General features: G+C 61.4%; 1 protein-coding gene across 4 annotated transcripts; it reads left to right on the forward strand.

Annotated features, from left to right (window-relative positions):
• The first annotated feature begins 43 nt into the window (after window positions 1-43).
• On the forward strand, window positions 44-17508 carry TNNT3 (troponin T3, fast skeletal type). 4 transcript variants are annotated; one of them, XM_057553470.1, is made up of 16 exons: window positions 44-171; window positions 3355-3387; window positions 3502-3518; window positions 5296-5313; window positions 5464-5505; window positions 6552-6572; window positions 6793-6807; window positions 9562-9580; window positions 12232-12277; window positions 13158-13274; window positions 13379-13456; window positions 13694-13807; window positions 13891-14000; window positions 14090-14180; window positions 15842-15882; window positions 17310-17508. In XM_057553470.1, the coding sequence occupies exons 2-16, from the start codon at window positions 3371-3373 to the stop codon at window positions 17359-17361; spliced, it is 798 nt and encodes a 265-aa protein (XP_057409453.1). In that variant the 5' UTR covers window positions 44-171; window positions 3355-3370; the 3' UTR covers window positions 17362-17508. The 4 variants fall into 4 exon arrangements, with proteins under 4 accessions (XP_057409453.1, XP_057409455.1, XP_057409451.1 ...); XM_057553468.1 differs by lacking the exon at window positions 15842-15882 and adding an exon at window positions 15191-15231 and having other exon boundaries at window positions 54-171; XM_057553472.1 differs by lacking the exon at window positions 6793-6807.
• The last annotated feature ends 2315 nt before the right edge of the window (window positions 17509-19823 follow it).

Below are 19823 nucleotides of genomic sequence, written 5' to 3' on the forward strand. Positions count from 1 at the left end.
CACAGCCCCTTCCCGCCCGTCCCACGCACCCGGCCACCCAGCCCCTGGCCAATGGGCTGCCGGGAAAGATCGAATGTCACTATAACATGAGAGCGTGTGGCCGAACGGGCAGTGCCTGAGCTGGTCCTGTCCACAGGGAGCTCCTGCCCATCTCTCCAGACCCAGCCGCAGGTCAGTACATCTGAGAGCAGCCCCGGGACCGGGCCGGCCTGCTGTGTGCTGGCGGGCCTGGGTGCGTCCTGGGGTCCCGGGTGCAGGAGGCTGTGCCTCCCAGCCTTTTGCCACTTTAAGCATGGCGTCCTGGAGACCCAGGAAGCCACCGCAGGATCCCAACGGTCTGGGGTGCCGGCATCGCGGGGTGACGTTCTCTGAACATCAGATGCAGAGGAAGCCCTTCCAGACCAGAGTACAGGGGCAGGGGAGGCCCAAGAAGGAGGAAGGAGGGGGTTCCCTGGAAGGTCCAGGGGTGAGCGGGGTGGTCCCAAGGCAGACGGCTAGAGAACGGTGACGATCTGAGGTGAAGAAGCCGGGAAGGGGCGCTGCCCAGGGCTTCGAGGCTACCTGCTGCGGTGCGGCCGCCCTCCCCCCCGGCCTTTCCACGGGGCTCGGCTAAGCTGAGGGGCGCCTCGGCCAGCTTCTCCCAGGAGGCTGGGGCCCTCGGCCCAGCGGCCACCGCCTCTAACGCTGCCGTTTGTAAAGATGACAACTACGAGGTGGCTGGTGGGATTCACCGCAGGAGTGGGTCTGTGGGGAGGGGTGGCGGGGACCCCAGCAGCCCGGGGGCAGTGTCCAGAGGCCAAGGCCTGGAGTGGACAGGGCCTGGGCTGGAGCAGGGCAGAGGGAGGAGTGGGGAGCTGGGCGTCTGTCCTGTCTGCCCAAGGAAGACGTGTCCCACCTCAGCCTGGACGGGAGGAGCACGAGCTCCCAGGAGGCCCCGCCTGAGCTCCTGGCCCCCACGCCCCTCCTGCCCTTCCTGTGCCCCCTCGAACCAGGGCTCAGCTGACCCTCCTGACGTCACGGGACGGGGCGCCTTCACCGGGCAGCAACCTCCCTGGTGCCCTCAATCATTCTGGGAGGAGACGGGCGAGGAGCAACTGCCAGATGGGACGGTGGGGGCCCGAGGGTCAGGGAACAGGGTCAGGGCCCACAGCAAGTGAGCGGCAGGGCCTCCTGCCTCCCCGCCCCCATCTTGTCACTTGGGAAGGAAGGAAGGAGAGGGTGTCCCCAAGGAGCGGTGACCTCAGAGGCTGTTTTCACAATGGCCCCTCTGAGGGCAGGACATTAAATGGACAACTGGTTTCCTTCTCAGCTGTCGAAATGCCACCCTGCCCCCAAGCACACCCCACCCTGGGCCCCTCTCAGGGGGAGGGCGGGTGGGACAGAGCAGCCCGTGGTATCACCCCCAGGGCTTTGCTGGGAAGAGGAACAGGAGCCCAGAGGGGCCTCAGTTTCCCTCTTTAGAGGGTATGGTACCCTGCCTGGGTATGTGGGAGCCCGCCTGCCTGCCCCCTGGGACTCTGGCCCAGAAGACAAGAGGGCCGACCCCGGAGCCCGGCTGGGGGTCAGTGGGGGAGGGGATGCAGGCCAAGACCTGAGCCGGGGCTGCCTTCCCAGCCCCCCTCCCATCGTCTTGGGTTTCTGGGCAGAGGTGTCTTGGTTAATTTGGGTGCCTATTTCTGGACGTCTCAGCTGCCACTGGCTCCTTAAAAATAACCCACCCCTGGACTCAGGCCATGACCACCCCTTTTCAAGGCGGCTGACAGGTGTCTGGCCCTGCCAGGGGGAGAGGTGGGCACAGCACGGCGAGGGCAGTGGCCTGGGTGGGGCGGGGGCCCGACACCCAGGGGCAGGGCCCACCAGGAGGGTTTGGGCCAAGGGACCGTGAGACCCCAGCTATAGACAAAGCAGGAGGCTGTAACTTGAGGGGGCAGCAGAGCCCCGGGAAGAGACTTCAGGATGCGAAAAAGCTGCTCAGCTTCCTGGAGGGGTTAGCAGAGACCCATCCGTTGGTTAATTTTGCATGGAGCTTAAATTGCTCTGGGAAAATTAACATTCTTGACAGAGGCTTTGGAAAACTGTTCCCACCTTAGCAATGCGATGTAAACGCATTTTTAGATGATGAACTTGTGTTTTTCTTATACAAACCTCCCGGGGCGGGGGGCCATAACTATTGTCTTCAAGTAAGCTGTAGCAAGTTGTCATGAACTCTGTTTTTCGAAACCCGGGGCCAACATTCTGATGCAGCTGCTCTGAGCGTTCCCAGGCCCGGCTGCCTCAGGTCTGTGCGGTGGCCAGCTCACGGATCGACGGTCCCCGCGTGCGCTGGCCCGGTGCCGGCCACACCTGGACACATGCAGCCAGGCCCGGGTGCAGGCTTCCCCGCAGACGTTGACACATTCAAGGGCATCCACAGGGCCTGGGAAAGCAGGCTGAGGGAGGGACGGGGCCGTCCACTCAGTTCTTGGAGGACATGTGCGCCTGGCATGGGCACCAGGCTGGGGGGCCCACACAGAGAAACAGCCCAGACCCCGTCCTCACGAGCCGGGGTTCAGTCTGCTGTCTGCTGGGGCAAGGCGGAGACGGGGGGGTGAGGGGGAACAGAATGTCTCGTGCACTCTTGTGATTCTGGAAGAGGGCTCTGCAGAGGGCCATGGGAGAGACCAGGGGACCCCTGGGCACCCCCATAAGAGGACACGGGATCCTCACGGGAAACCATCAGTCAGAGAAGGGAGTCTGGGCTCACACCTGAGGAGGGGGCCTCGTGGGGATGGCGGGCGGAAAGGCCAGGGAAGGTCCAAGGTTCCCATCTGGAGGTACCAAGCTCTGTAATTTGGGGGCTCCCTGGGAGCCCCCCCCATCTGGGCCCAAGAGCAGAGACCACCAAGAGGGAGGTTTTGAGGCAAAATCAGCAGCACCTCTCCGCGGTCCAGAGCAGCCTGCATGCCCCCACCCCCCGCCCCCCGCCGGCCTGGACGAGCCGCGTGCATTCTGGATGACCCTCCTCGGGGAATGCTATAGAGAGGATGTCTGCCCTGCCACGACCTTCCAGCATCCCGTCCAGCTCCCGGAGTCCAAGCTCCAGGCTGGAGCCAGGGCAGGAAGGGGGGCGGAATGGGATCAGATCAGGGGCGAAGAGGGCTGGGGGGCCTGGAGCCTTGGAGGAAGCAAGGCGGCCTGCTGAGGAGGCCCCAAGCGCAGGAGCCGGCCCGCCCAAGGCCGGAGAGTTGGCCCAAGACCCCTGTTGATGGACGTCCCCCTGCAGCCCCACTCCAAGGGCCCATCCCCCAGCCATTCCAGCCCCTCTAGGTCAAGGCAATTCCTAACCCTCGCCCTGGCCTCCCTCCACCCCTGCAGAAACCACCCACCCACCATGTCGGACGAGGAAGTGTGAGTACCCGCCCTGCCTCGGGACCCCTGGACCTTGGCTGTGCTCAGAGGCCAGAGGACGCCCCGCCGAGAGCTCCCACGCCCCTCACCCCCCTCCCCCTCTCTCCCCCACAGTGAACACGTCGTCGAGGGTAAGTGTGGAAGCCAGGCTGTGTCTGCATCGGCCTCTAGACAGAAAGTCCAGGCGGGGAGGGCCTCGCCAGCCGCTGCCAGCGCCTCTCCCGGGGAGCCCCCACTGGAAGCCGCATCCGATTGCCCCCTCTGTGAACGGGCTCCCACTCCTGCCCCTGGGCCCTGGGCCCAGTCCCTGAGCCACCCGGCCTGCGCTGCAGGGTCGTCTGGGCAGCGGGGCCACCCCCCGCCCCGGGATAGGACCCGGGCCTCTGCGGCCCAGACCCCTCCCTGAGGGCGGCAGTCACCGCCAGCACCTCTTCCTCCTCCCAGTCCCCTCTGTGGCCAGCGGGAGCGGCGTGACAGTGGGCGATGGGGCAGGCGGGCGCCGCCCTCCTCCCCTCCCAGGCTGGCCCCCAGCGCGCCCTCTAGCTGGCCCCTCTCCTTTGTTGTACCCCTGGCAGAGGAGTAGAGAGGGAAGGTAACCGAGGCAGCGCCGGAAGTGCCCTCGCCGCCCCCGCCCCGGCATCCCCCCTGCTCCTGCTCCACATGCCCACTCTCATCCCCAGGGGGCCTCCAGCCCCCCCCACAGACTCACCAAGTAACCGTCCACCTTCCTCATCCTTAATCCCCACTTGCCATCACCCCTAACTGCCCACCTCTTTACTCGATTAATAGAAAGCACTCATTGATCGCTCATTAATACTTTTTGCATTATTATGTATTATTTATACATAACCTCATCCACGGTGTCCATGGTGTGTGGAGTTACCTGGGATTTGGTTGTGAAGACACTCACCTCATTAATAGCAAGTCTGGGTGTGTGGGCCCTGCCTGTCTCTCCACAGCTCTGTCTCTGTCTGTCTCTGTCTGTCTCTCTGTCTCTGTGTCTCTCTGTCTCTCTGTCTCTGTGTCTCCATCTGTCTCTCTGTCTCTGTGTCTCTCTGTCTCTCCCGGCATCCTCCCCCTCCCCCTCCCTCTGGGAGCAGGAACCTCCGGGCAGATCTGGAGACCCCTCCCTAGCCCGAGTCTGTGGGAGCCTCCCGGTGGGCCGTGCCCAGGCAGGCGTGGGAGCGGAGCCATGGCCCCTGGGAAGGGTGCGCACGGGTGGTTCTCAGGCCCGACGGGCGCTCGTGCGCGGCCGCTGGCATCCGCTCAACCGCGGGGAGGCTTTCCCGAACTCCACCAGGCAGGCTTCTCCTGTGGGGCGTTCTGGGCGCTAGGTTTTGAAAATATTTTGAAAACACTTGACTACCCTAACAACATGAGCAAAACATTTCTTTTTCTGCTGAAAAGGTAGAAAGACTCCTTTCTGAGAGGGAACCACGGTCCCGGGAGCCACCCTTCCCCAGGGAAGGCGACGGGCCGGGGGGACAGGTCCCCCGAGCTGGGTCCTCTAAGACCTGCCTTGGCTGCCCGCCTTCTGGCCCACGTCTCCTGGGCTTGTCCCATAACACCTGTCTCACCTCCGGCACCTTCAGAGTCAGACTTCGCGAGACCCTCCGGTGCATAGGCCCCGCAGTCCAGAGCAGGCTGGAGACCCGCGGATGGGGAAGGGGCTCGGAGACCCCCAGGGCCGGGAGGAGGTCCCGCTGCAGAGGCGAGGCCGAGGCCCGAGCTCTCTGAGGTCCTGCAGGCCCTCGAAGCAGGACCAGCCTCCCCTGGTCCCTGGAGCGCCTGCGGCCCACCACCCTCCCCCGCACCCGGGACTGCCTCCCTTCCCTGCCTGCCCCACGTGGCCCTTAACAGCTGTCCTGTTCCCTCTCTCCTTCCTGTGCCCTCTGGCTCCCTCCTCAGAAGAGGCCCAGGAGGAAGGTAAGTGGGGTCCAGGACCCCAGCCCCCCGACCGCCCTCCAGCCCTCTGCCCCCCGACCTCAGTGACCCTGCGTGGCCCCACCCCTCTGACGACGTGCAGTGTGCTCCTGGCCTAACCTCTCCTCTCTCCTCCTGTCACCGCACACCCAGCGCCCCCCCCGCCTGCAGAAGTCCATGAGGTCCACGAGGAAGGTATGAGGACACAGGACTTCTGGCCCCATGTGGCGCCCGGGGCTGGCTGGGGCACGCAGCGGGGCCGGGGGGCAGCCAGGCGCCAGCCAGCCAAGGGGCCCCCACATGTGGTCCCCAGCGTAACCCACTAACCACGGCCAGTGCTTGACCAGATAGGGGGCCCCGAGGGCCCGCACCCTCTAACGTGGGCAGGGTGGCAGACGGGATCCTCCATCCCCCGGCCCAGGGAGGGCTGGTCAGTGGGGGGACTGCTGGACCAGATGTAGACCTAGCCGCCCCGGAGACAGCCCTGAAGCCAGCCTTCCACCCCAGGGTGGGTACCTCAGAGCCCCGCAGCGCCCGACCCCTCGGCAGGGCCAGGGTCCCAGGCTGGACCTCGGTGCGCACAGGGCGATGGCGGAACAGGCCCCGGGGTCAGTGCCCTGAGCCGGGCCCGTCAGCCCCCCGCCGGAGCCCTTGTCACTCCCCAGCCCCCCTCCAGCCCGCCCCAGTGGGCTCCCTCCTCGGGGTCAGGTCGGGGTGGAGGATGGAAGGGAGGGGAATCCCGTGCTTGGATCCTTGGTCAGAGCAGCTGAGGGCTGGCCCCTGCTGTCCCAGCGCCCTGGCAGGCTCAGAAAGAAAAGGCAGCGTGTCCCCCACTCTCGGGCTGGTAGGAAGCTTCCTGGGCTACAGGCCCCCAGCCCCTGGTGCCGTCCCGCCAGGTCACAGCCCTGCCCCCTGCATGGAAGTCCTTCTGGGGGGCCTGCAGAAGGCGAGAAGAGGGCAGGCGGCAGAGGCAGGCAGGACCCCGACAGCCCCGTGACCAGCAGCGAAGTCACGACAGGAGCAAGAGCCGGGCTGGAAACTCCGAGGGGCAGGGACAGGAGCTGGGGGGACGCTGCCCTGGGCCAACACTGACCTTGTCTTGCTCACTCCCCGCACCCTCCCCACCCCTCGGCCTCCTCCACTGACCCTCCCGTGGCGACCGGCTGTTTCCATTAACCTTGGATCCTTTCTCCTTTGACCTCTGACCCACGCATTGCCTCTTGTTCCATGGCCCTCCTTAGTCCATGAAGTTCATGAACCAGGTATGTGCCGTGACTTCAGTCCCGTGTGGGCGCATGTGCACACGTGGCCGTGTGTGGGCGCGAGCTGCCTCCTGGCCGCGAAGGAACAAGAGGGGCCGCGTAACCCACTTACTGTGTGTTTCTGCTCGTCCGCTGCTGCCCTCCCCGCAGCCTCTGCCCCAAGATTCACGGCTGGTTCTCTCTCTTCCCCCCCTTTCCCCCCACGGTGCCACTTTTGCAGAGGAAGTGCAAGAAGGTAGGCTCGTCCCCCACCCCAGTCCCCATCCCTGGACCTGAGCCCCCACCACTTCTTCCTCCTTCCCTGAATGACTCTTGCCGCCATGCCTGCGGGCTGGGGACAGGGTGGGGACAGTTAGGCCTGGGGCTCTGGCTCAGGCGGGACTGGCTTACGGGAAGCAGGCAGAGGGCATTCAGGGCTGGGGGGACAAGGCCATTCCCGGGTCACCAGCAGGCAGATGGAGGCGGTCAGCCTCGAGGTCAAGAGCAGAGCCGAGTGTAGGGCCTGAGAAGGGTGTGGGCCTTGGGAGGATTGTGCTGGGGTCCACTGGGACCCTCGGGATCCACCAGGGTTGGGTGGGGGAGAGCAGAGGAGGAGAGGCAGGGCAGGTGGCCTCCGCCCTACCCCAGATAGCAAGGCAGAGAGGGGAAGTAAGGCGGGGGCTAAAGGAAGGGTGGAGAGGCAAGTGGGGTGAAACAGAAAGTCAGGCTGAGGCTGAGGTGGGGATGTCGGGGACCCGGAACAGCTGGGGGCCTTGCGTGCAAACGAGCAATCAGTCAGGTCCCGGCATCCCACCCATCGCCTGGGCCGGAGCCAGACACACCCAGGCGCGAGGAGGCCCCCTGGGTGGGCCTGCCCTACCCGCAGCGGGGCTGGAGGCGACGGAGGTGCAGGCTCAAGCCAGGGCCCTAGTCGGGGAGCCCCTGCCTTCACACAATGTCTCGAGGGGCCACAGGGGGCCTCCCGGTTGGGCCAGAACCCAGAGCACAGCCCCCAAAGCGAGGCCACCTGTAAGAGAAAGGGACGTGCCGGCCCTGAGGGTCGGGCAGTGAATGCTGAGCCTTGCAGGAACCAGGGTCCAGGCAAGGGCTGTGGTGGTCACAAGGTCACCAGGTCACCCTGGCACCAGCCCTGAGGCCAACAGACAGACAGGCAGGGGTGGGAATGCCAGGCCGCTGCCCGCTTGCCTGCTGCCTGGGGAGCTTTGCTGCATGGCACTTGGCCTCCCCCCATACCCTCCCCTGGCATCTGCTTCCAAAGCGCGTCTCCCTCAGTCTCCCCACGCTCACAGCCCCCCACCAGGTGCGGGGGGGCAGTGACGTCAGGCCCACCTGAAAACAGTAGTGCCAGAGGGCTGGGGGCGCTATCTGTGGGAGTGGGGTTGGTTGCTAAGGAACCAAGTGATCTGTGAGCTGAGGGGGATGTGAGGGGAGACCCTGCCAAGAGCCCGCCCACCTCCAACAGGCCTGGGGCCAGGCCAAGTGCAGGGGGGCATTGGTGGTTCAGACAGGCTGACGGCCAGGCGTCATTGCCACCAAAGGACCCAGAGCAGGGACTGAAGGATGGGGCTAGGGTGCTGCCAGGCCCCCTGCAGATCCCGGGCTGCATCCAGGCCGGCCAGGACCTCCCCAGGGCCCGGGGAGGCAGAGAGGATCAAATGAAGCAGCCCCCCACGTGAGGGCGGCTGGGTTATCCCAGGCAGGTGGGGTCTCAGGTCTGAAGGCTGCAGCCTGGACAGGCCACCTGTCATAAGGCCAGTCCTGTGAGATGGCCCAGCCAGGCTCCGGAAGAGAAGCCGCTTAAGGGGCTGGGACAGGCTCCCTTGGGAGTCAGGAGCCCCCACCTTGGGGCTGAGCTGACCCCGGGCCCCTCGGGGCTCTGCCTGAGCTCCCTTGTCCCCTTGGGCTGGGACTGGAATCAGCCAGGCTTCTGCAGGTCTGAGGCCCCAAGAAGCTTTATTAACCGAGGTGTTCCAGACCCCCTCAGGTTTCAGTCCAACAAAACCCAGGTGTTCGGTCCCCAGAACCTCTCACCCCCAGTGGACAGACTCAAAGAAGCCAGCAGCCAGCACCCACAGGCCCTCAGTGGCCTCTCCAGCCACGGCCAGCCTCCCGGGGTTGGGGCCGGGTCTCTCCCTGGGCATCCTGGCCGCACATCTCCTCCAGCCCCTCCCCAGACGCAAGTCCTCTGGCCTTCAGCTGGGGTCACAAACGGGGTCCAGGCCAACGCACACCCAGGGGAAGAGGGATCGAGGTGTGCCCCCTGGCTGGCGTCTGCCCTGGGCCCTCACCCGTGCCCCTGCTCGCACCCCGACTCACCCCCTGCAGCCCTGCCGCTTTCTCTTGCACGTGCGCTTTCCTGAAGATGCCAAGGAGGAGGAGTGGGAGGGCGAGGCAGGTAACGGCCAGCCCCTGGCCGCATGCAGCTCGTCTGCACAGACCCGCAGACGCGCCTGTGCGCCTGTCTGTCCTCTTCTCCCGGCACCGGGGCCTCCAAGGGCCAGGCCTTGCTGCTTCGCTCCGCGTCCGCCTCGGGACTCAGCACTGCCTGACGCCATGATGGGGCGGTCAGTGGGGAACGGCCAGCAGACCGGAGCTTGGTCAGGGGGATGCTCCCCCAGCCCCCGGTCTTTGCCCGCCCCCCCCCCTGCCCCCGCCATCTCTGGTCTTTCTCTCCTGCCTCTGCCCCCTGAGGATGTTCTATGTCTCGGCTCTGCTTTCCCTTCTCCCTCCCTCCCTTCTCCCGCCAGTGTCCTGGGCCCCGCACCCGAGCTCCCCTCCTCAGACCCCACAGGGACCTCCGTGGGCCCAGAGTGGGGGCAAGACCCCCTTGCCCCTGGTGGGTGGGGAGGGCGGGGGGGTAGGCTCAGCTGGAGGGGCAGGCGGCCCCCAGCCTGAGACCCCCAGGGACCCGTTGGCCGGAGTGCGTCGTCCATCTCACTTGGTCTCTCTCCCCTTTCCCCTCTCCCCACGCTGGTGCCCTGCTGACCAGAGGAGAAGCCAAGACTCAAGTGAGTGTGGGGTGGGCAGGGATGGACGCCGGGCGGGCGGGGCGGGCGGGGTGAGGCCTGGAGCCCATGCTTGGAGGAGAAGCCCGGGTGGGCAGGCTGGACGGGGCCCGAGGCCACCTGGGGAACCAGGTGCCCCAGGGCTGAGCTCCGGGCCCCCTGAGGAAGGCAGCAAAGTGCATTAGGCTCTGGAGACCCAAACCCCTGAGAACAGCAGCCGTTTCTTTGCTCCTTGGTTTGGTGTTGAAGGTTCCAGGTTTCTGATGAGACGTATCATGGGAATGGGGTCACTGGGGACAGCCCTCGCCCCGACAGGTGGGGGTCAGACCTCCCAGAGACGGGCAGAGACGGACTCTGGAAGTCCAGTCGGGCGTGGTTCCGCCCCGGATCACCCAGTGTTGGCAAGGAGGGCTTCCTGCAGGAGGAGACAATGGGCGGAGGGAGGAAAGGGTGCAGGAAGTTGGGGAAGACAGGGCAGAGAGAGGGAGGCCCCACGCAGCTCCCTGTGCCCTCTCCGGCCCCCCTGTACCGGCCTGCTGCCCCCCATCTCCCAGGGCCCTAGAAGTGAAATAGGCGTGAAAGTGGGGCGGTGGGAAGGAGGGTCTCACCCCTGAAACCCACTTGGGAACAAAACCTTGACCGGAGACACGATCCCTCCCTTCACGGCGGCCTCAACCCTCTCTGGGGAACCATCTTCCTTGTTCGAAGGGACTTTCTTTCCCTCGTTTTGCCCACATGTCAGTGAGCGGTTCAGAGATGTTTTGTTTTAATCCGACTTTCCTGACTTTTCTGTTTCTGATAAGTACGTACAAGCCCACGGCACTTTGCACATGCTTCATCCCCCTTATCCTTCAGAGGATTCATGCCTGCCTTTGCTCTGCACGGGGTGGAATGTCAGCGCGTATGAGCACATGCCAAGTGTTCGCTCCCACTTAGGGGAGCCTTATGGACTCTCCAAAGAAGACTGGAAATATGCGAACGTATAGCCAGCACAGTTCCGTCCGTTACACTTTATTTTTCAGCAGTTTTAAAGAAAGCTGCCGGGTCACAAGATATTTTCTAGTTTAAAAAAAATGTTTGTGTTTTCATTATGAAAATAAAACACCTCATTAAAGAAAATTTGGAAAATACGTAAAAGTCCAATGAAAAAAAATCATCTATAACTCTCCCATCCCGCCTGCCAGACTGTGGAAAAGAGTAGAAAGGAATAAAAAGGCTTATTTCTTCCTACTCTTTTTCCATGCATAGGGCTCGGAAAAAAAGACTGAAACTCTGAGCTGTTTTTCAAACATCGTCCTGTCTATACAGCCTTGAATTCTGCTTTTTTAAAAATGCAGCGCTGTTTCTAAGTATTTTTCCATGTTTTTACATAGTCTTCTTAAATATTTTGAATGGCCACATAATATTCCATCAATTGAACAAACCATAATTTTCCTAACCATTCCTCTATTGCAGGATATTAAGGCTTTCCCCAATATTTTACTATCATAAATAACGCTGGGTGGAAAGCATTTTCTGTCTTTTGGGTTATTTCCCTAGGCCTCATTCCCAGAATGGAATTACTGGGTCAAAGAGTAGGAACGTTCTTAAGGCTTTTGATATCGTCTGCCAAACGGCTTCCACGAGGGCCGCCAGCGCGGTCTCCACGCCGCATGCCCGGGGACCGCGACGTGCCTGCACACGGAGCCTCTGACGGATGGATGAGAAACGGCCTCTCTGGGTTGTTTTCCTTCGCATTCCTTTGATGGCCTTTCCCTCGTGTGTTGACTGGTGGTCTTTCTTCTTGGGGAGCTGCTAGCTTACGCTCTCTGCCCATTTATCTAACGGCGGGGGTGTCTCTGTGTTTTCTTAATCATCAGTTTGCATAAGGATATAAGTCTTCTCTGTATTTGCTGAAAAGATTTTTCTAGTCTGGTTTTTCTTTCCCCCCTTTTGCGTTGTGCCTTTTTCCATGTCCATAAGTTTTTCATTTGCATGGAGTTCCTGAGCAGGACCTTCCGAGCTTAGAAAATCCTTTCCTGCGCCAGCATCCTGGTCCATATTCAGTTCCACTTTCTTCTTTTTTGAAGAAATTGTTGTTGTTGTTGTTGATTTAACTCTTTGCTCCATCTGAAACGTATTCAGGGGAGGGTGGAGACCATGGCTCTTACAGCCGGCCGGATTCAGGGAGAGGTCTCATTTCTTCTTCGCACTGTTTTCTGCCCAGCCCCCCTTCCTCTGGGTCCCCAGAAAGAAAGATCAAAGAGGGGCCAGAGAAAAGCAAAGGGTCATCCGAGACAGCCGTTCCTGACCACAGAGGCCAAAAGCCCTGGGAGGGTGTGCAGTGACCACCCTGCCTTCTGGTCTGACCTCGCCACATTTGTTTATTTGTTTGAGAAAGAAAGCAAGGCTACCCTTCCTGGACTGAGGGGGGTGAAACAGCTCTTGCAAGGTCCAGAAGTTGGCAAAACAGAGGGATGCTTGAAACCTCCTCGAAGGGTCAAGCCATTCTGGGGACAGTGGGTTATACATCTGATAAGAGCAAAGGTCAGGCAGTGTGCCCTCAGCCAGGTGCCAGGGCGAAGGGCAGAGGGCCAGGCCAGGTTGGGTCAGGCCAGCTGTCCTGGTGGGGGTCCCCACTCGTCCCCACTCATGAGCCTCTCTCTCTTCTTCAGACTCACTGCTCCTAAGATCCCGGAAGGGGAGAAAGTAGACTTCGATGTAAGTTTCCGGGACCCAGATCAACACACTCTCCCCCCAGCCCCCAGACTTCAGGCTCCAGGCTAAGCCTGAGGAGGTCACCTCCTCTAGAGCAGCCAGAGCTAAGGCTTCCTGGTTCCATGAGATTCTGCTTTAATTCATTCTTGGACCAGAAGAAACTCCTCCAGTAATGGACACTTTTCTTCCCTCCTCCCCCACCCATCCATCCATCTGTGCATCCATCCATCTGTCCTTTCCTCCATCCATCTGTATCCTTCATCCCTCCATTCATCAATCCATCCATCCATTCACTCATCCATCCATTTATGCACCCATCATCCATCCACTCATGCAGATACTCACCCACTGATCTACACATCCATGCTTTCCTCCACCCACCCACCCGCCCACCTATCCATCCATCCATCCATCCTCCACCCACCCAACCATCTATCCATCCATCCATCCGTCTGTGCATCCACCCATCTGTCCTTTCCTCCATCCGTCTATATCCTTCATCCATCCATTCATCTATCCATCCATCCATTTATCTACCCATCATCCATCCACTCATCTACCCACTCATCCAGGTACCCACCCACCCACCCATCCATTCACCCACCCATCCATCTGTGTATCCAACAGACTACCTCACTCCCCAATTTCCTCTCTGCCCGATCCACGCAGGGCACCTCTGGGCACGACAACGGGGCCACGTCAGGGCCAGTCCATCCCAGGGGGGCTGACTGACCTCAGGGCCGCGCCCGGCCTGGACTCACCCGCGGGGAGGGCACCGCTCCTACCCTGTGGCTAAGGGAGCAGGCAGCCGCCGGCCCCCAGGAGGGCCAGGGAGCCTGAAGTTCCAGAGGAGGGGTGGGGGTGACGGGCCTGTCCCCCACAGGACATCCAGAAGAAGCGCCAGAACAAAGACCTCATGGAGCTGCAGGCCCTCATCGACAACCACTTCGAGGCTCGGAAGAAAGAGGAAGAGGAGTTGGTCGCGCTCAAGGAGAGGATCGTGAGTCCCGGCAGCTGCGGGAGGAGGTGGGGCTGGTGGACGTGGTGGCGGGGCCGGAGGGGGGGCGGCCAGGCCGGAGTGACCCGCCCCTCCTCCGGCTGCAGGAGAAGCGCCGTGCGGAGAGAGCCGAGCAGCAGAGGACCCGGGCCGAGAGGGAGAGAGAGCGCCAGAACAGACTGGCGGTGAGGCGCCCCTGCCACCCCAGCCCCCGGCCCGAGAAATGCCAGGCTCCCAGACCTCCCTTCTCCTGACGTTTCCCTTGACCTTGGCCAAGGACCTGGGCTGGTGGCTAAGGTCCCCACGCCCTGCAGGACCCCCACGAGAGGGCAGACCCGACCAGGACCTGGACCTTCCAGAAGGTTCCAAGCCCAGGCAGTCCTCAATGCCTGCCCTGAGGTCTTGGGGTGGGGTCTCCGCAGGAGGAGAAAGCCCGGCGGGAGGAGGAGGAGGCCAAGAGGAAGGCCGAGGAAGACTTGAAGAAGAAGAAAGTTCTGTCCTCCATTGGTGTCAACTACAGCAGCTACCTGACCAAGGTGGGCACGGGGCCTGGGGCCCGGGGGTCCCCGCCACGCCCTCGGGCCGGCGGTGCCACGTCCCTGCTGCCGTGTCCCCTCAGGCTGACCAGAAGAGAGGCAAGAAGCAGACGGCGCGGGAGATGAAGAAGAAAGTCCTGGCTGAGCGGCAGAAGCCCCTCAATATTGACCACCTCAGCCAGGAGAAGCTCATGTGAGGACGCCCCTCGGGGTGGGGGGTACCCGGCCCCAGCCGCCCGGGGCTGATCTGCCAACCCTCCCTCTCTGCTGCTCCCTCCCCAGGGACAAGGCCAAGGAGCTCTGGGAAACCCTGCACCAGCTGGAGACCAGCAAGTTTGAGTACACGGAGAAGCTGAAGCACCAGAAATACGATGTGAGTGAAGCACCTCCGCCCTCACCTGCCAGCAGGCGCCCCGAGCACTCCAGAGCCCCCTCGGACCCCGACTGAGGCCCCTGTCCTGCTGGGGACCCTGCCTGGGTGTCCTCCAGGCCAGCCTCCCCGCATCACTCTGGCTCCCAGGGCTGGCGGGAGAGAGCGTTGGGGCAGAGTGCCCTCGGGGGGCGGGGGGGAGACCGTGGAAAGCCAGCGGTGTCCCAAGCCCACCAGGTTGGCACTGAGCTCCTCTGTGGTGGGGGTCCTCCCCAGCCCCCTCCCAGGCCCCCAAGCTCAGAGCTGGGGAGGGGGCTGGGACAGTGCTCCTCCCCTGGGGGTTGGGAGTTGCCTGAGAGGGGCTCACGACTCAGGACGGCAGCCCTGGGTGGGCACCGTCCCTCGGAGTCTGGGCCTGGGGGTGGGGCTGGGGGCACCAGTCCTGGGGAAGGACCCGCTGCGTGAAGCACAGACCCTTCTGGCCTCCAGGGTCCCGGGGGAGGACCTTCCACTCTCAGGGCACCTCTCCCAGCTTCCCCTACTGGCCCCTGAGACAGAGGGTGTGGGAGACCAGTACTGACAGACAGGCGAGTCCTGGCTCCTTCTCAGGATCCCGGTGCCCTTGGGCGAGTTGCCTGGTCCTCCTGCGCCTCGATTTCCCCACCTCTAACTGGAGCAGAACCACGCCCCTCCCAGGCCGCCCCCAGGGGCATGTGTGTCGCTGCTGGCCGGCAGGCAGGGCCAGGCGCCGGGGACATCACTGCTCCCTCCTGATGCTCCCCTGGGAGGGCCGGCCTTGGAAATGGGCTTCAGAGAGAGCCCAGACTGGCCCTACTCATGTCCAGGGGGCTGAGCCAGGGGCGAACTGCTTCCTGACAGACTGTGCATGGCCCACGGTGGGTTCCCGGGGGCTAAAAGAACCACAAGAGCCCTGGCCCAGAATAGCCCAGCGCACAGTGGGTGCTGAAGCCTCAACTACCCACCCAGCCCCCTAACCGTCTCGGTCTTTCTAGATCGTGAACGTCCGGGCCAGAGTGGAGATGCTGGCCAAGTTGTAAGTAGCCGGAGTCCACGCTGGACCAGGCTCGTAGTGTTCATGCACGGTGGGCCTCTTGCATGGCGAAAACCTGGGTCGTTGCAGGTGTCGGCGGCAGGGGGCACGGAGGCCCCGGGGGCCTTCCTCTTATCCTCCCGCCTTCCTCCTCTCCACTGCCGGCCACCTGGGGGCTGCCGAGGCTGCCCTGCTGTCTTGATGGCAGCGGGGGCCGGGCCTTGCCTTCCTCCAGCCTCCCCCGGGCAGTCGGCAGGAGAGAGCAGCTGGGCCGAGGAGCGAGAGGCCGCAGGGCTCTGAGCTCGGGCCCACCAGGTAGGGGCTCTGTTTGCAAGCCTCACCTCCGCCCTGTGTCCCCTGCCCCACATCCCACAGAGGCTGGAAGGTAAGTGGCCAGCTCCTGGGCTGCTGCGTGTTATAGCCCAGGTCTCCAGCTCAGGCCACCAAGAGTAAGTCAGAGGCACAAGCCCAAAGGTCCTCCAACCAAAGGAGCCGGGACACAGTAAGAGTGCCAAGACCTGCCAGGGCCGCCAAGGGGCCCGCAGGGCAGGAGGTCACTACCCGGCCTGGCCCTGCTTGGACACGGCAGGTAAGTCACCTGTGTTGTTTGCAGATCACCAACCTCAGGAGCCGCATTGACCAGGCCCAGAAGCAGTGAGTAGCTCTGCCTGTCCCTTGCTCTGCACGGGGCACATGGCCCCACGGGTCAGCTGCCACTGCCGAGCCAGGGGCCTGGCGATTTTAGCCTGTGTCGGTGGCAGCCGGCCTTCAGCAGAGTAGTAACAGGACTAACCAGCCGGCCACTTGGGCCAGCGTGTCAGGACCCGGCACCCCTGGACCTGCAGCCTCCTCTCACCCCTACCCCCAGAGCCCAGAAGGATGGCAGGTTGGGGGAGGGCCGGCAGGAGCCCCCTGGGCAGCTTCAGAGTGGCCTGGTGAAGCCAGACTGGGGTCCTGGATGTGCAAGCAGCGTGTCACTTCAAAGGTGACCTGGGACCAGGAATCAGGGGGCCTGGGTTTTGTCACCAGCTCCTCCGTGGCCCTGGGTGAAATCACTGGTTCCTCAGGATGGTGAACCCTCGGGGTCCATGGGACCCTTTACAATAACTGCCGGGTAAGGCCCAGAGAGGGATTTTGTCCCGGAGCCTGGCGGCTGAGATGGGGCATGCCCCAAGGTGGGCAGCGGGGCTGGTGAAGGAGACACGCCCTCCTCCCTGCCTTTGTGCAGGGCAGGGGTTTTTGCAGGTCCCTTCGAGAGGGGGCCATTTGGCCAGGTGTGTGCATGAGCACGTGTGTGTGTGTGTGTGCATGTGCATGGCTGGGAGGGTTCTCAGGCTGTGGGCACAGCCCCAGCACCAGGCCTTCTCCTGAAGCCTCGGGAGCTGCAGGGCCCATTCCAGCCCGAGGTTGTCCAAAAAAGAGCTCTGATCACCAGCCAGTCCTAACTCGGCACCCAGCTCGCTCCTGGCTCACTGGCGTGCAGAGGGCTCAGACAGGTGGGGCGGGCTCCTGAGGACCACCATCCGTGGGGTGGGACCTCCCGACCCCAGGGTCCGGTTCTAACTAGTGGCTGAGGGGCCGAGACTCTGGACCAAGACAGAGCCCTCCCTGCTGCCACGTCCATCAGGCTGGGACTGCTGGCCTGGAGCGAAGGGCCGGAAGAGCCCGCTGCCCCAGGAGGCTGTGACTCAGGGGCAGAGACTCTTTTCAGGACAAAGTAACTGGGAAGGTGGCAGCTTCCCGTGCGGGCTTGGGTCTGCTTGACGTAGGGCCCCAGAGTCTCCCTGCCCCCTGTGCCTCGAGCCCCTCGGATGGGGAAGGGAGGGAGGGGAGGGGGACCAGGCTCTCGCCAGCCCCCACTTAGCCTCCCTGACTTCCCTCTGCACAAAGCCGCCCAAGCCTGGCTGGAGCAGGTACAGGTGAGTCACTGCTGCTGGACTGGAGCTGGGGGATGCGCTGGGGCCTCCAGAGCCTGTCCAGGCAGAGCTGCCAGGGCCTGGGGTCTGCCAGGGGCCAGGGAAGGGGTTGGCCAGGGTCCCGGATACCCTCATGCTCAAGACCACCTTGCTTCCCATTTGTAGCAAGAAGACTGGGACCCCGGCCAAGGGCAAAGTCGGCGGGCGCTGGAAGTAAAGCAGCCGAAGAGGTTCCCCGAGGCAGAGACCCTCAGCCTGTGGGGTCCACATGGAGGCATCCGGCTCCCAGGCACCTCCTGTGTCTCTGTCCTCGCTGCCTCCAACCTCTGGGGTCTATAAATAAAGCTAGCAGACTCCCCTCCGACAGGTGTGCCCTGGCTCATGGATGGGGCCCTGGTGGGGGGGGCGGGGTGGCCATTCTGCAGCTAGGGGGCCCGCAGGACCCTGGGCGCTCATCTTAGGGGTCAGCTCAGCAGACCGTGGGGCCATGGCTCTACTGTGCCGTGAGCGCTATGCCCCGGATGCCCTCTGGCTCTGCCAGTGGCTTCCACTTCTGTCAACGGGCTTTCACCCCCTAGAACCTTCTGTCTCCACTCCGAGAGCCCACACAGTGCTCAGTTCTCCACCTCAGCGCCCAGCCCCCCGGGTCAGCTCTGAAGCTGGTTTGGGGCAGTAGAGCTTGGCCTTTGCAGGGCGTCTGGGAGGCAGGCCCAGGGCACAGTGGGACACTTCGCAAACGTCCCCCAGAGATGGGGCAGAAGGAGAGTCCAGAGCACGAGAGGGGCACACAGCCCCAGGAAAGGAGTGGAAAAGCACATTTCAGGGAGCAGACACAGCAAACACAGACCGTTCTTTCTATATTATCTGAGAATACAGTGCTCACTGTGTAATAAGTCTGAAAGTCCTGACCAAATAGAATTACGGAAAATATAAATCACAAAAATTGGATCAAGACATAGAAGCTTGCACGGCCAAGTATCCACAGAGGAAGCTGCCGGAGTCTGGAACCGCCCCCTGGGAAGGCTCTGCAGAGCGGTGGAAAGTAGGGAGCAACCCCGATGGGTCTGCCACGGGGGTCGGGATCCCGACAACGAGGTCGCCCGCCCGGATGGCACATGCACGCACCCCAGCACACACGTCCATGCCCCCTCATGTACCCTCCCCCGCAATATACAGCCATAAATATGCAAGCACCGTGCCCCTCCCCCCCCCACGACAGGGCTATTTGCAGTCGGTGTAAATACTCTGAGCACAGCCAATGTGCTTTCCTGCAGTGATTCGAAGATGAACACCTTCATGTAGTAAACGGTGGGGTCCATCGACCCCCTAGCACCGTCCCTCCACTCGCACAGAACTAACGGGGCTAAAGCTCCCTGGGGAGAGGCGGTCAGCACACGTGAGAAGCAGAGTCAGCTCACCGAGATTGTACAGGTTCAGAACAATGTGAGCTGAGTCACACATGGTGGAAACCCAGGGAATGAACAAGTCCGGGATCTGAGTGGGAGATTTTCAAGCATATCTCATAGTCACAGAGAGGTCAGGAGGATCTGAGTTGAGGGGGCAGGCATGTCAGGTTCAAACAAAACAATTAGGCTCGACTGATGGACGTTGATGGACCACTGTTCCTCCAATCTAGAGTGGCGTGTGAAACATTTCAGAAGCAGATTATAGAGGAGGATTCAGAACAAGTCTCAAGCTCTAATGGGAATGTCCCAGCCAAGGATCTGCAGCCCAGTCAGAACCAAGGGCAGGTAGCTTATTAGCGGATGCTTAGAAATGCAAAAACACACTGAATAGTTGAGGGATCACAGAGGAAATTGGGATGGGACTTGGGAAGCACCTTGGAGCTGAGCGATAATGCAGGACCAGAGCAGAAATTGGTGCTGCTGACTCCAGACCTACAGGGAAATGTCAGGGCCTGAATGCTTACATTAGAAAAGGTTGGGGTCGGTGGAGGGGGAGACCCATATTTTTAATGTTACACATCAAATTCAAGAAGTTAGAAAATGAACAAAAAACTAAAACTGAGTAAAAGAGAAGCATGGAAATGAGTAAGGAAAAGAGAAGAAGACAGTAAAATGAAGAAACAAAATTGGCAGGGAAGGTCAACAGAGAAAAAAATTGGCTCTTCAAAGGGACTGATAAAACAGTCCAACATCTGGCATGAAAATCAGGTAGGAAGGGGAGAAGGCATAAACCACACTGAAATGAAGAGACAGCATGTGACAAAGATGGCAGAGACTAAATTAGCAGTAAGAGCACAGCATAGACAACTCTATGACAGTATATTTGAAAACTAGATAAAATGGCCAGTTTCCAGGGGAAATAGACTTACTGCATTGAAGCATGAAACTTGAATAGACTGACTTCATTTTAAAGATGTTGAACCAACAATTAAACAACTCCTCACCAAAAAATACTAAGATTTTGAAAATTACATCATGACCAAGGGGGTCCTCTCTAATGCAAAAATAGTTTTATATTAGAAAACTGAGTAATATGATGATTTATGACACATAAACAGTTTAAAGGCTGGGGGAAAAAATTGGATGACACAGAACACAGTTTACGAATTCTTAGTCAATTAGGAATAAAAGGCAATTTCCTCAACCTGAGGAAGACATCTTCCAAAATCCTACAGCAAATCATCTTAATAGTAAAAGGTTAGAAGGTTTTCTT

The sequence above is a fragment of the Balaenoptera acutorostrata genome, chromosome 9, assembly GCF_949987535.1.
Source record: "Balaenoptera acutorostrata chromosome 9, mBalAcu1.1, whole genome shotgun sequence".
Lineage (NCBI taxonomy): Eukaryota > Metazoa > Chordata > Mammalia > Artiodactyla > Balaenopteridae > Balaenoptera > Balaenoptera acutorostrata.